At 39.7% G+C, this 15,796-nt stretch overlaps 1 protein-coding gene and 1 pseudogene across 2 annotated transcripts in view; both read left to right on the forward strand.

The window, feature by feature from the left end:
- The window catches only part of GAP43 (growth associated protein 43), a 127,561-nt gene extending 122,828 nt beyond the window's left edge, over positions 1-4,733 (forward strand). For both annotated transcript variants that reach the window (XM_043595987.1, XM_043595986.1), the window contains exon 3: positions 4,034-4,733. In XM_043595987.1, coding sequence (XP_043451922.1) covers positions 4,034-4,122 — 89 coding nt within the window. In that variant the 3' untranslated portion in view covers positions 4,123-4,733. The remainder of the gene's footprint in view (positions 1-4,033) is intronic.
- A 3,585-nt stretch (positions 4,734-8,318) lies between these two features.
- LOC122492269 lies at positions 8,319-8,700 on the forward strand (annotated as a pseudogene).
- Positions 8,701-15,796: the final 7,096 nt, after the last annotated feature.

Consider the following 15,796-nt stretch of genomic DNA (forward strand, 5'->3'; position numbering starts at 1 on the left):
AGAAGTTCTCTCTGGCATTCACGCTCAAATGGACCCATTTATACATAACTTGGATTTTGTTTCCAATAACTTCCCTTTGTCTAAGGTTAAAACTTTTCACAAACTCGTACACAGTCTCCCTTCCAAGTGGATCTGGTTAGAGCAGGCATGTGCTTCATATTTGATCACCATTTCCTTCACTTGCATGTAGGCTTATTGTTGTTTGCTTGTTTCTGTTTTTGTGTATGCTTTAAAAAATATATCATTATGAGTTCTTGTTCTGCTTTTGTGGTTGTGGAAGATTCTTACTTTATATTGTTTCCTTCCTCCATATTTTTCTCCCCATAATTTCCTGGTGGCCTAAAAAAATGTAGCTGAATCCACTGACTTGACACATATTATTTCTACCAGCTAGTCATCCCTACATCTAACACAGAGATGACTCCTTTGTTCAGTATTCAGTAATATCAAGTAAATAAAAAACTAATCTTGTCTCGTATAAAATATAATGTGTATATAATTATATGTATTCAGTTGAGTTCCAGCTAGTTGACTGACATGTTCCCTTTTGTAGTCAACTAATTGAACTTCATCAGTTTTAATTTTATGTTTTTTATTTTAAATTTTGGAGCCAACAGTTTTTTTTTAATCTCAGAAGTTTTTTAGATCACTAAAAGCCTGTGGACCCTAGCTACCTGTTTCTAGTGCTGAATAAAACTGATTTGATCTTGACCTTCTCTGGTCGAGTTTGACCACCTGATGTAATGGGAAACTGAGACTAGTAGAAGTTCTAGGTTTTTGTTCTGGCTAGGTCATGAGAAAACCGTATGATTTAGGGAAACATCTGGACTTTTGCTTCTTCATCTATGAAGTGAGGATGTCTATCCATTCTCTCATTCAACACATGTTTATTGAGGGCCTTCCCTGCACTAGGTTCTGTCTGTGCTAGACACAGGGGGTTCAAAGTTGAGCAAAAATGAAGTTGTTGTTACCCTTAAAGAGTTATGTCTAGTGACTGGATGTTCTTTGAGGCCTCTCTCCCTGCCATTCTATGATTGTGGATTTCATTGTCTGTTAAAGGTATATTGTGAAAGACTTAAATGAGTCTTAAATGTTTTTTCCACCTCTTCTCAATATCTAGAGAAATGTCTGGCACATTACAGGTGTTCAATAACAACTTATTGAACAAGTAAATGAATAAATAAGTATATTTCAAATATTTTGAAGCATTTAAAGGAAAGAATATGTAGATATTGAAGCTCTCTTAACAGGGAGTGGACAGCAGCACTTCCTGCCAGAATAAAGAGATGGGTGCCATTGTCACTCTTTCTCCCAGGCCCAGGCAAAGGATGACAAGAGAAAGTACAGGCATTTGGGAGAATTTAACCTGATTCCACTCTGACAGAAGACAGAAAGTGTGGCTGCTTTTCAGAATTACCTGAATCTTTGTTCTTTTGTTTTTCCTTTTGGAATGTTCTTTCCTTTTCTATAAACAGACATTCTGCTTCCACCTTTTCTCTCAAGTTCCCCAGCCTCCCTTAAATCTACCTCATAGCTCCCAAGTTTTTATTTCAGGTAGAAAGGCTTAAAGTCTTGTCTTGTTCCTACACCTGAAACTTCTATATGCTTCAGGCCAGTTTAAATTAATGTTCTGTTTTTTTTGCAGTTTGAAGAGGGCACTAAATTCATTGTTTCCTGGGTGATACGGATAGTAAACCACCTTGGGGATACCTGTAGTATCCAAAAGTTTGAGTAGAGCTAAGGAACTAAGTAAATTCTCTGAGCAAATTCCAGATTGCTATAAAAAACAAACAAACAAAAAACAAAAACAAAAACAAAAAACTCACTGAAATAAACCTGAAAGCTTTCTTCTGGCAGAAAATTAGCTGATTCATTAGTTCACCAGAGTTCTATAATCCACAAGGGACAATGCTGGTACATAGAGTATTACAATGATCAGAATTGAGTTAGTTTTATACAAAAATTTTTCCTGAAAAATATGATTGGTATCCCAGTTCTTTAAGAGTAATAATGGTCACTTAAGAAGGCTAGGCCCAATAAAATGGCTTTATGAGTAATAGTAGGTAGCCTTACTATAATAATTACATTTGGAAAGTGACTGATAGTCAGCTACAAATTCCCAAAATAAATCAGACTTAAAAATTTTGGTCAAAAATTAGTCGTTGTAACATTAAAATGAACCATCATAGCTGCTACCTTATTTACCAGTCCAGCCTCATTTGATTCTAAAACTCAAATTTATTTCCAAGGAGATAAACATTTTCTGCTACTCACAGATTTAAAAGAATATTATTAGATGGTTGTTCCAAAGAAAGAATTCCAAAAATATATTTCCAGCAGTTGTCTTATTTGTATGTAGATGTTGAACTTCATCTGAATATAAATATAGAGTTGACTGATTTGAAAGAAACATACACTTATGTGAACTCTTCTAGCGGTCTCTTAAAAGGCCTCGATTTCTGTAGTCTTAACATCTCTCACTTCTTAGGATGCTTGTAAAGTTGATCCTTGGCTGGAATCTAGGAACTTGAATTTTGAGAAGGGTCTCACCATTTCCTAACTAAGAGTCTTTATTGTGCCTAAACACTTGTTGCAAACAACGTGGTTTATGCTGGACATCCATTTTCCTTCTGGGAGTCTGGAATTGGTACATGCTAGGCAGAGGGTGCCTACATGACCAGCCCCCAGTAAGAACTCTGGACTTGTGAGCTCAGATGAGCTTCCCTAGTGGCTGACATCTCATACATGTTGCAGTTTATTGCTGGAGGAATTAAGCACATTCTGTATGACTCCATAGGGAAAGGGCTCTTGGAAGTTTGTGCCTGGTTTCCTCCAAACTTCACCCCATACAACTTTCCCTTTGATGATTTTGTTTTGTGTCCTTTCACTGTAGCAAATTATAGCCATGAATAGGACTATATACTGAGTCTTGTGAGTCTTTCTAGCAAATTATTGAAACCAGGGATAATCTGGGGGACACCCAACACAAGGAATTTAGGTTAGCAATATGGGTGATTTCAGGGCAAAGGAATTCTCTTTCCACTAGCTGGCGTCTTAGTGAGCCATCTGTCACATGAAATCAGTTGACTGAGTTCTAATAGGAAACCAGGCAGAAAAGTTAGAAAATTTGCCTGCTTCCTGAGGAAGAAACTATCCTTTAAAAAGACACAGTCTTCCGTGTTAAACAAAGCACATTGCCTTATGGATAAGTATATTCAGTTGGAATATTCTTGACTGCAAGAAACTAAAAGCTACCATAATGGTTTAGTTTAAAGTTTATTTATCTCACATAACAAGAAAAAGTCTGAGGTAAAGTTGTCTGAGACTGATAGGTCACTCAATGATAGTTTTTTCTCCTTTCTGCTCCACCAGCCTTAGTGTATAGTTTTTGTCCTCATGGTCACAAGATAGCTGCTATACTACCAGGTATTGTCTGATGTCTCAGTTATCAGGAATAACAGAAAGTAAAGCAAAGACCTTCTCTGGGGTCCTCCTCAAGGAATTCTGTCTCTATCTAATTGGCCATCACTGTGTTACATGGATACCTCTAGCTTCAAGGGGATCTGGAAACTCAATTATTTTACTTTCCAGCCTTTATGACACCACTAATAAGAGGTGAGAGAGTTGGAATGACTGTTCAGCGATCCACAGAAATTATCTGTCACAATCAGTTTGACATGGATTGAAAAGAGATACAAGCTTGTTGTCAATTCCTTATTTGAAGAGCCTGTGTATGGATATCTTGATTGCAAGGCTGAGAGATTAAAGACCGTGGTAATTTCTGTTTAGTGGCTCCTTCCCCTAATATCACAGCTTTGTTCCTGAGCTCTTCCATACATGTCACTGAAGAGCCTCCTGGAGGTAAACCCTTCTGAACTTGGAAATTATATTAGTGAGATAGCAATGATCTCTTTTTATCTTAAATCTCTTATGAAATGGTATGGAAAAGAGACATGCATTGCACTATCATATGAAGAGATGAGACAAAATACTAACCCCTTTCTCCCCTCCCCACTCTTGTTTTCTTCCTCAGAAGCTGTAGATGAAACCAAACCTAAGGAAAGTGCCCGGCAGGATGAGGGTAAAGGAGAAGAACGTGAGGCGGACCAAGAACATGCCTGAACTTTAAGAAATGGCTTTCCACGTCCCCACTCTCCCCTCTCCTGAACCCTGTCTCTCCCCATCCCTCTTCTCAACTCCACTCTGAAGTTCCCCTTCCTGTCCTGCTCACGTCCGTGAGTCTGTCCTCTCCTACCCACTAGCCCTCTTTCTCTCTGTGTGGCAAACATTTAAAAAAAAAAAAAAGCAGGAAAGATCCCAAGTCAAACAGTGTGGCTTAAACATTTTTTGTTTCTTGGTGTTGTTATGGCGAGTTTTTGGTAATGATGATCCAATCATTTCGGGAAATTCTTGCACTGTATCCAAGTTTTTTGATCTGGTGCGTGTGGCCCTGTGGGAGTCCACTTTCCTCTCTATCTCTCTCTGTTCCAAGTGTGTGTGCAATGTTCCGTTCATCTGAGGAGTCCAAAATATCGAGTGAATTCAAAACCATTTTTCTTTTCCTCCTTTTAATGTGATGGAATGAACAAAAAGGAAAAAAATCAAAAACCCAGTTTGTTTTGAAAATAAATAAATAAATAAATAAAATAAAGCAAATGTGCCAATTAGCGTAACTTGCGGCTCTAAGGCTCCTTTTTCAATCTGAATATTAATAAATCATGAGAGTAATCAAACTCCAGTGGCTCTGTGTTTCTTTTCCTCATTAGTTGATTTGACATAGTGCCGTCTCACATTTCATCTCTCTGGCTTCCCAGTCTGACATCAGTGACCCTGATAAGGGAAAGAAGGATGAAGCCTAAGCCTCCAGTCAGGACCAATCGCTTTGGTCCTTGATGGGATTGTTGTGTGCTGTATTAGTTTGCTGAGGCATTATAGCGAAGTACCACAGCCTAGGTAGCTTAACCAACATACATTTATTTTCTCACAGTTTTGGAGGCCAGAAGTCCGAAATCAAGGTGTTGGCAGAGTGGGTTCCTTCTGAGGGCTGGGAGGGAAGGATCTGTTTCAGACCTCTCTCCTCAATGTGTAAATGACCATCTTCTCCCTGTGTCTCTTTACATCACCAGTGGATATCTCTATGTCCAAATTCCATTCCCTCCTCTGCCTTTTTTAAACACTTTATTTATTTATTTTGAAAGAGAGAAAGCACAAGTTGGGGAAAGGCAGAGAGAGGGAGAGAGAATCCCAGTTTCCTTGCTGTCAGCGCAGAGCCCGGTGTGGGGCTCAAGCTCACAAACTGAGAGATCGTGACCTGAGCCTTGGTCAGATGCTTAACTGACTGAGCCACCAAGGTGCCCCTAAATTTCCCCTTTTGGTAAAGATTCCAATCTTATTGAGTTTGACCCCATAATGACCTCATCTTAACTTTATTAACTCTGTCAAAAGCCTATCTCCAGATAAGGTCACATATGCATTTGGGGAGGAGGGGCACAATTCAATTCATAACAGGCACTAAGACTTGACTTAAATCACCTCAGAATATTTTCATGACTCTGGAGAAGTATCCAATGGAAAGCTATTCTAGGTTTTGCTAAGTTAAATATTATAGAGACATACATAATTCCTAGAAACTGCTGGCTTTTTTTTATGTTTATTTATTCTTAGAGAGAGAGAGAGTGAGACAGACAGACAGAATATGAGTGGGGGAGGGACAGAGCAAGAGAGGGACATAGTATCTGAAAGAGACTCCAGGCTCTGAGCTGTCAGTACAGAGCCTGATGCGGGACTTGAACTCATGAGCCATGAGATCATGACCTGAGCCAAAGTCGGATGCTTAACCTTAACTTACTGAGCCACCCACCAGGCACCCCATCCCTGGCTTTTGTTTTAATCCATGTATCGATGCAGTACATTCTATCTTTTTCAGTTTTTTTTTTTTAATTTTTTTTTCAACTTTTTTTTTTTAATTTATTTTTGGGACAGAGAGAGACAGAGCATGAACGGCGGAGGGGCAGAGAGAGAGGGAGACACAGAATTGGAAACAGGCTCCAGGCTCCGAACCATCAGGCCAGAGCCTGACGCGGGGCTCGAACTCACGGACCGCGAGATCGTGACCTGGCTGAAGTCGGACGCTTAACCGACTGCGCCACCCAGGCGCCCCTATCTTTTTCAGTTTTAATAAGTTAATATTTCTATTGGATGTATCCCCACACAAGTCAGCTATCAGATTCTTGATTATTCATAATCATTGTTCCTGCAATGGTGATACTATATTTTAAAAAGTTGTACATTAGCACCCATCCTTTTCAAATTTCCTTCTAATTCCATTTTCTAAGTACCCTGTATTAGAAGGTAAACAGCTCCCATGAGAAACAGCAATGTTCTTAAATCCTGAAGTGTCTGATTCTGTTCTTTTTTCCTCTAAATTTCCTAGATCAATCCTGGTGCAAATTCCTAACAAGTCATACTTTGCCCTGACCCTGAGTCCCCACCGTAGACAAACATGGCCAGTGGACTCCCTTCAGCTTCTGACACTCATCTGCACATAGAATTCCCTAGCAAGGAAAAGAAAATTATGTCAAAGCCTTCATGATAATGAAGATCATGGAAATAAGTGATCTGAGGAGGAACAACTTATACCTTAGGAACTCTACTTGGCTCTGTGTGGAGCTGGTGCCTATTTAATGTTTTGAAGAAAGCTGATGTCACATAGGGATGAGTCCTTACTGAATCAAAGGGTCTTTCCTTGTCACTGATACTGAGTGAAACTTTTAATTGGGAGAAAAAACCACACAGAAAAGGGTCAGGAAGCATCATTAATAGAGCCAATTTAAAAGAGTTTTTTACTTCATTCTGAGTTGGTGTGATTTCCACCGAAGACTTTGGAGTAAGTATCCGGGACTTAACCATAATCCGATTAGGGTCTCAACAGGTGTGGGATATGATGTTGATAAAGGTCTTTCGTGGGTTGGAGCCATATTGGCATTATATTGTTTAGGCATTCTTTTACCTTAAAATTTTTTTTGGTAGGATAAATGCTTTTACTTATCTCCCAAATCTATACCTCAAAATAACATCCTTGTAACTTAGCACAGAGGCAAGCCATAGGAAATTCCTAAATACAGAGAAACAAACTGAGGGTTGCTGGAGGAGTGTTAGGTCGGGGGATGGGCTAAATGGGTGATGGGCACTAAGGAGGGCACTTGTTGGGATGAGCACTGGGTGTTATATTTAAGGGATAAATCACTAAATTCTACTCAAATGATTCTTATACTATATGTTAACTAACTTGGATTTAAATAAAAGTAAAACAAAAATTAAAAAATCATTCTTTTTCAAATGATAATTCTAAACTTCTTCCACTGAATTCATGGTCACACTGAAAACAATAGCATTGTAAGTCTATATTAATATACACTGTTTAGTGGTCTTCCTGGTCAAAGTTGGGATTCTGGTTTTTTTACACGTGAATATCTGTTTGTTTTTTTAATTTTTTTTTTACATTTTATTTATTTTTGATAGAAAGAGATAGAACACAAGTGGAGGAGGGGCAGACAGAGACGGAGACACAGAATCCAAAGCAGTTTCCAGGCTCTGAGCTGTCAGCACAGAGCCCGACATGGGGCTCGAACTCACAAACCAAGAGATCATGACCTGAGCCGAAGTTGGACACTTAACCAACTGAGCCACCCAGGTGCCCCTGTGAATATCTGTTTTTATTTGCTTTGTAAACTCTTGGCTCCTTAATAGAATTTTTAAGGTGGAGAAGGACACATCAGAGAAGCTCATAATAATCCTAAAAGACATACTAAGGATAATTGCAGCCTCACATTGATACAAAACAATGTGATTCTAACATACATAACACACACAAAGTCAATGTGATACTAGGAAGTATAGACCATTCAAGATATGGAAATAGATTCTAAATTCTGTTCAGAAAGCAACATAATTTGTTGCTTCTAAAATATCTACATCTGGGGGTGCGTGGGTGGCTCAGTCAGTTAAGCAGATGACTCTTGATTTCAGCTCAGGTCATGATCTCAAGTTTCATGAGTTTGAGTCCTGTGATGAGCTCCATGCTGAGAGTGTGGGGTGTGCTTGACATTTTCTCCCTCTCCCTCTCTCTTTGCCCTTCCCTGACTCTCTCTCTCTCTCTCTCTCAAAAATAAATAGTATAAAAAAAAAAGAGCAGAAATCTTTAAAACATCTACATCTGGAGTACTTTAATAAAAATTAAAACTAAGTTGGTCTTTCTCTTTCCACCATCTTGGAGCCTGTGGATGCCTTTTGGGAACAGGACCCCTAAAATGACAAATATGTTTGGAAGGCTGTGGTCCAAGGCCACTTTTTTTGGCCATAAGCAGGGTCTCTGGAACCAGAGGGAGTGCACACAGTTCTTCTTAAAATTGAAGGTGTTTATGCTGTAGATGAAACTGAATTCTGTCTAGGCAGGAGATGTGCCTATGTGTACAAAGCAAGGAACAACACAGTGACTCCTGGTGGCAAACTGAACAAAACCAGAGTAATCTGGGGAAAAGTAACTCATGCTCATGGAAACAGTGGCATGGTTCATGCCAAATTCCAAAGCAAGCTTCCTGCTAAAGCCATTGGCCACAGAACCTGTGAGATGCTGTATCCCTCAAGGATTTAAACTTACTGAAAAGTAAATAAGTAAAGGTGTAGATTTGTTCTCTTGTATTTTTGTTTAAAAAAAAATTAAAACTACATTGAGGACAAGTGAAAAAGGCCTCAACACCAACAGGTGAATCTTTCAAATGGTAATAAAATCATATTCTGGGCACTATTCCTGATGTTCTATTGATAGCAAAACTATGGCCATATCTGCATGAAGTAGTCTTTTGGGTCTAAAATGTTCAGTCATGACGTAATACAATTCCTATCATTCTGCTCACACTCTGCTCATCCTTCAATCTTTTCCACCATCATCCATCCAGTGACTCAGTTCAGAAACTTGGAAAGTAGGCTGATTTCTCTTTCCTCATAAAACATTTAACTATAAGCAAACATGCTAATGTGGATTCCAGAAGAAAATAAAGATAAACTTGTGCCTGCTGCTCTGACCAAACCTTCACTTCCCTTGGTCAGTTTGAGGGGTGCTATGGGTCTTTCACAGAAGTACCTGCCCATATTCAGCTCATAGATCAGGGAGGGATTATCAAACTCTCCTTCTCAACTCCTCAGGAAAAAGGCACAGTGAAGCTCTCAGAAATGCATTATTTCCAACATCAGTCAGCCCCAGAAAATCCAGTTCTGCAGTTGGCAGGGAAGCCTGAGAAATAGGAAAATCAAATTAATGAGTGATTTCCATAGAGCATTACTGAGATCACCACAAATCCCATTAACTTTTTTTTAACCTTTCCATACATTGTCTGTTGTCATGGAAACACAGCTTCTGCTAAGCTGCCTATAAAAATAATTTAACGATTGGTGACCCTTCTAGCTAAATGTTAGCTAATAAGCATTAGAAATGTGGGCTTTCTTTATTCAACAACAACTCACCTAACTTTTTTCCTAGGGGATTAAAACTCATGCCTGCCTATCATGTAGGTAAGGCTGGCATCCACACCCACCACCTCTTTCAGTCACATATTTACTCCTGTGTAATTGAAGTTTTGTCCTGTTTTCCTGGAAACAAATTTGTAGTCATCAGGAAGGAGGGCAAGGTTATAGCTCTGAGATGAGTTAGTAAATGCTCTTGGAGAATTCTATTAAAGTGGCAAACACATTTTGAATGTACATTTTCCAGCAGACTGGCTACTTGATTTGTTTTTTTTTTTTTTTACAGGTATGTGTTATTGGTAATTACAGCATATTTAGTGTTTCCGAGATGGCACCAAACCAAGAGAAACGTCTCTGGTTAACATCTTATCGCATGTGATCAGGCTATGAAAGCACATAGGGTTGTCAAAAGAATCTTAAAATAATTTTATTGTTTAATTACCCAAATAATATGGGTTCATTGTAGAGAGGTAAACAATATAAATAAGAAAAGGAAGATAAAAATAATCCACAATTTGCTACCCACAATTGAACATTTTAACATTTAGAGATACAGTTTTATATAGTTTGTCTGCCTGTTTATCTGCCTTCTTCTCCTCCTAAAAACAGTCTGCTTATCTATTTATCTACATCTGTATCAATATATAGGTAGGTATTTAAAATGGGCTCATGGCTGAATGTATTTTGTAAACTGTTCCACACAAGTCAGACATTTTCATACAGACTGCTAAATTATAGACAGAAGACCTTAAATTTGCTTCCCTGGGGGGTGCCAGGGTGGTTCAATCGGTTAAGCATTCAACTCTTGGTTTTGGCTCATGTCATGATCTCATGGTCGGTGAGTTCGAGCCCCACATCAGGCTCTGCGCTGACAGTGTGGAGCCTACTTGAGATTCTTTCTCTTTCCCTCTCTCTGCCCCTTCCGCATACTCTCTCTCAAAATAAATAAACTTAAAGAAAAAATAAAACTTCTTCCCTGTGCCTTACTGAAGCCTGAGGTAAAGGGGAAAGTGTGCAATTTTATGCATATATACTTACTTAAACATTATCCTACATCCTGAACCAAGTGGGAAGGTTAATGAAAGGTCTAGACATGAGTCTATGGAAAGCCCCACGTTCGTTGCCCAACCTGTTGGCACACCGTTGTCACCCATCATAAACCTGCTTGTTGGTGGCCATGGGTTTCTTTGCCTTGTTGGGTCAGGGAACGGAGGCTGATTGAAAAGGACTGATGTTATTGTGCAGTAATGCAGAGTCACAGACATGCAAACAGAAACCTGTTTTTATTTGAAATTTTGATATTTTGTTTATCACAGATATTTTTGCATTAATTTTGATTTTGCAAGTACTGCATTATTATTTATCTCAGGGTGCCTGGGTGGCTCAGTTAGGCATCTGACTCTTGATTTTGGCTCACAGGTCATGACCTCATAGTTTGTGAGGTGTGCACGTTGGGCTCTGCGCAGACAGCTTGGAGCCTGTTTGGGATTTTCTCTCTCTCACTTCCTCTCTGCCCCTCCCCCACTTGCGCTTTGTCTCTTTCTCTCAAAAATAAATAAACTTAAAAAAATATATGTCATTTGTCTCACTGATTTTTTTTTTATTAATTTTTTTTTCAACGTTTATTTATTTTTGGGACAGAGAGAGACAGAGCATGAACGGGGGAGGGGCAGAGAGAGAGGGAGACACAGAATCAGAAACAGGCTCCAGGCTCTGAGCCATCAGCCCAGAGCCCGATGCGGGGCTCGAACTCACGGACCGCAAGATCGTGACCTGGCTGAGGTCGGACGCTCAACCGACTGCACCACCCAGGCGCCCCTCACTGATTTTTTTTTGATGTGACCTTAAATTTCACCCTTGAGGCGAGCACCCACCCTAATCCTGTCCTTGAGACTCTCAAAGAGAATGCTAGAATTGTTGTTTTCTAGACAGACATTTTCTGATGACTGGCAAAACTGTCACTATCTGGGCTCTTAGTGATACCCAGGGACTTTAAGGCTTGAGAGCATGTGGGCCCATGAGGACTTCAGAATTAAATGTCTAATATTCCTAGGAAGTTAATAGAATTACGATAAGATGTTTCCCTGCTTTCAAGAGAAGGTAGAGATGGTGAAACATGTGGATATAGACAATAGGGAGTGGTTCAAAACTGGTCCGTGCTGTGGCAAACTGAAAAATTCATGCCCTACCTAGACACTCTGGAAATAAACTAAAGAGTAAAGGAGAATAACACTGGCCTGCCAAATCAAACCACCAATTTGTGATGCCCCCTGGGCTTTCACTACTCCTCACGGCTATGTTTGCCCGGGAAGCCTACAGCCCTGAAACTACTTTGGTCACTTCAAAACTCATGTTCGTGAAAAAGCTGATCAACCAGGGCCTCTTATAACCTGGAGCTAATGGTTACTAAGTGCTATGAGAACCAAGCATTCATTTAATTCATCATGAGTGCAAATTTATGTTTAAACTATAGATAAGATGAATATTTCATTTTATACTTGGGGTAAAAAAGAAGGTATCTTTCTTGCATCAAATTTTATAAGCAAAAGAGGTAGAATTATGTTTTCTAAAAATTTCTTTTCCAACATGTTGGGAAAAGAAGATGCAGGGTAGAAACAAAAGGAGACATTTTGTGTCCAACTGTCTTTGTTTTCTACCCTCTATAGCCCTCCTCCGCCACCTTTAGTAAGTAGAGGCAGGGAAGAGCCTGGAGACCTTGGGATGTTTCATCAACAAGGGGAAATGCCAAGTGGCAGCCAGAGGGAGGCAGCGCCTGTGTGCTGACCTCAGCAGTGGCAAGAGTCATCTCCCCACCCTCACAGGGTAGGCAGCCTCTGTCTTCGCATGGGAGGTCACTGACCTTGCTCCCCTTGCTGACTTTCTGAACTACCAGCCTAGGCCTATGAATCCTGCCTCCTTCCCACTCCGCCTGCCAGTGTAGCCTGCCCAGTCTTCTTAGATGACTCCTGCTAGACTGTAAAACCACTTAGGCGAGCGAGTTTTGTCCTACTGTTTCGTGCTCTGGTTACCTGAGTGTTTGAAAATAGCAAGTGGATATCAAATAATGCTTCAAGAATGCACGAATGGGTGAAGGAATAAATGAATGAATGGACTTTGATTCTTGACTGTCAGTCTCTACCTCCTTTTCCCTTCCTTTGGCTTTGTAAACTACCCACGGGAGCTCCAAGTTACAACTCAGGCTCCTATCCAAGAAGAGGGAGAATTCAGCACTCTCACATATCATACCTGGTGATGAACTTGGGGCAGCAATGGCCTTGTGACTCTCACAAGTTGTGATTCAGTCACTAAATGATGGCTAAAAGATTCCAGCAATGGCCTCCTCATCATCCCTGCTTGCTCACACCTGACGGCATCTTGGCCCTCGGTTACTTCATTGTCTCCTTTGCATGTGCCGTTCCCTCTGCTTGGAATACTCTTCTCCTAGATACCTCCGTGGCTCTTTCAGGTCTTTCTCAAACAGCATCTTCTCACCAAAGCCTTGCATGCCCAGCTGACTCAGTATTTTCTATCACAACAGCAAGGGAATGAATCCCTCTCAAAACTGCAACCACAAATTTTACTTAAGTCTTTTATTTTCTCCTTAAATTTAGCACATACTTTTTGACCTTCTCACTTTTAAAACTGGTTTCTCCTAACTATAGCATTCATCCATGAGCTACTTTCTCACAACGTTACTTAGCAGTGGACATCTGTTCACTGCATCTTTTCACAGTCCACTGGTAATAGACTACCTCTTTCTTGTGTTGACTCTATGCCATTTAATTTGAATACAGCTGACTCTGAATCTTTTCTCTTCTCAACAGAGACTAGATGTAAGAACCAGGCCTGGCCAGTCAGCCCAATACATGTCCTGGCTTTGGCAATTAGCTTAGGCACCAGCAAGTGACTAAACCAGGTCCTTCCCTGGAATTTTCTTCTATAATGGCTGTTTGCTCACCATCTGGAAAGAGCCTGCCCAATAAACGGCAAGAGACAGAGTCCTGGTAACATTGTCTGGTCACCTAGTTCCAGCAATGCTTGAAACAAGTACTGTTCTTGGACTTTTCAATTCTCTGTGTCAATACCTTTCGTTGCCTAAGCAAGTTTGAATTGTATTTCTGCCATGTGCAACTTAAAAGACTCCTGATATATCATCCCCTCCAAGCTTGCCCCAGCCCCAGTAACCTCCTACACATAAGAAAGCCCCTGGGTGATGCTTCCACCCTACTCGTCCTGGTTTTTTGGCCCCTGGACATTTTCACAACATGTGTGGCATAAGCATGGCGATTTGTTATCCACTGTATGTAACATATCCCTTTGTTTCCCCACATGTAGATCGCATATTTTCAAGATTTAATGCCTAAACAAAAAATACTGAGAGATAACACCATTATGTCTACGGAGGAGGAAAACATGAGGTTGGAAGGTTGGAAGTGGGGTTGTGGGTTGTGATGCCAATAACACTTTTGCCATCCCCAAACTCTGAGTGAAAGTCATAAAGCATGTTATATGCTTACAAGAAAAGGTTATTGAGTGTGATCTAATCTTGGAATCATAGGTGTCTCTTTCAAATATCAAACCTTAATTTATATCAGAACAGCATATGGTATGAAAGTAATTATACATCTTAATGAACATGAATCCTTTGCAATTGGCAAACTATGTTGAACAAATATTTAAAAATATTTACTCTGGGTATATTACTGTTATGCTACAATAGAGTGGGTGTTGAATGAAATAAAAATTAGTATAGTTTTGTTACCTAGGGTAGAAAACACTGCATATGTGTTAGTATGTATGTATGTATATACACACAGACATATAATATGAATGTGTGTATATATATACATGTATATGATAATTTGATAAGATGCAGAAAGTGGGACAAGAAATAAAAAATTGAAAACAAAAATAAAACAAAAACAGGAAACTCACCTTAACAGCTATAACATAGAATCAATTGTCACTACTGTCTATCCTGGAACTCTTCTGAAGATATTAGGAAATAAAAAAGAGCTCATTTTGCCAAAGTATCACCTAAAACAGGGATGATTGCCAGCACCCTGGAAGAGGCTTTATTATATATATCTTTAAGTTTATTCGTTTATTTTGAGAGAGAGAGAGAGAGAGAGAGAGCATGCATGAATGAGGGAGGGGAAGAGAGAGAGAGAGAGAGAGAGAGAATGAGAGAGAGGGAGAAAGAATCTGGAGCAGGGTCCACACCATCAGCGCAGAGCCCGATGTAGGGCCTAAACCATGAACCGTGAGATCATGACCTGAGCTGAAACCAAGAGTTGGACTCTTAACTGACTGAGCCACCCGGGCACCCCTATTCTATTTTTGAACAAAGTCAAGTTTCTTTCTTTTTCCCCTTTGCTTACCTTCTCTTCAAATAGTCTTTGTGAGGCTCAAGTTGGAGTTACTACATCATGTTGTGTATTATTAAGCAAGTCCTCATCTGCTACTTTAAAGCTATTACCAGGGCAATTCACATGGGATGATTACTTCTATTTATCCATGCTCAGTCTTTGTTTTCTGACTATTCCACAGTAGCCTCGAAGCTACCCTGGGTTCAAGTCATTATCAGTTGATTACACAGAAATGTATTAAACACTTGTGACCTAAGCACAGGAGATAACACAAGAAATAAGAAGCCATCCAGATAATTAAAGGGTGCCAACATAAAACAAGAGTAGTGCATTGTTGTGATGGCTGCTGTATAGGAATATTTCTGTGAGAACCAGGTGGAGGTATACTCGAACTGTGCAGAGAATAGGGAAGGCTTCCTGGAGGAGGGGGAGAAATTAGAGACACTTAGTCTTTAGTAACGTGAAAGTTTGTTGGGTGAAGAAGTAGGAGAAAGAAATCCCACACAGAGAGACCACATTTACAGACCTAAACATACAAGAGAGCTGGAAATGGCAAAAAGTCTGCACATCTATAAATTAGAGTGCAAAGGGATGCACGGTTTTTGTACACATAAAAGGCTTGGAAAAGTGTTGGAGATAGTTGTAAAGAGTTTAGAAAACTAACTAAGGAGTTTGGACTCTATTGTATAAATTATAGTATAAAAGCACTCAACCACTAGAATTCGTCTGGGATAGAATTGAATGGGTTTGTAAACTTAGATGAAAAATAAAATAAATCTTTATTTTTACTGATTATCATGTAAAACATAGTGTCTCCTTCTGTCTTAGTCTGCTTGGATTGCTATAACAAAATACCATGGACTGTGTGGCTTCAAAAACAACATTTATTTCTCTTAGGTCTGGAG

The sequence above is a fragment of the Prionailurus bengalensis genome, chromosome C2, assembly GCF_016509475.1.
Source record: "Prionailurus bengalensis isolate Pbe53 chromosome C2, Fcat_Pben_1.1_paternal_pri, whole genome shotgun sequence".
Taxonomy (NCBI): domain Eukaryota; kingdom Metazoa; phylum Chordata; class Mammalia; order Carnivora; family Felidae; genus Prionailurus; species Prionailurus bengalensis.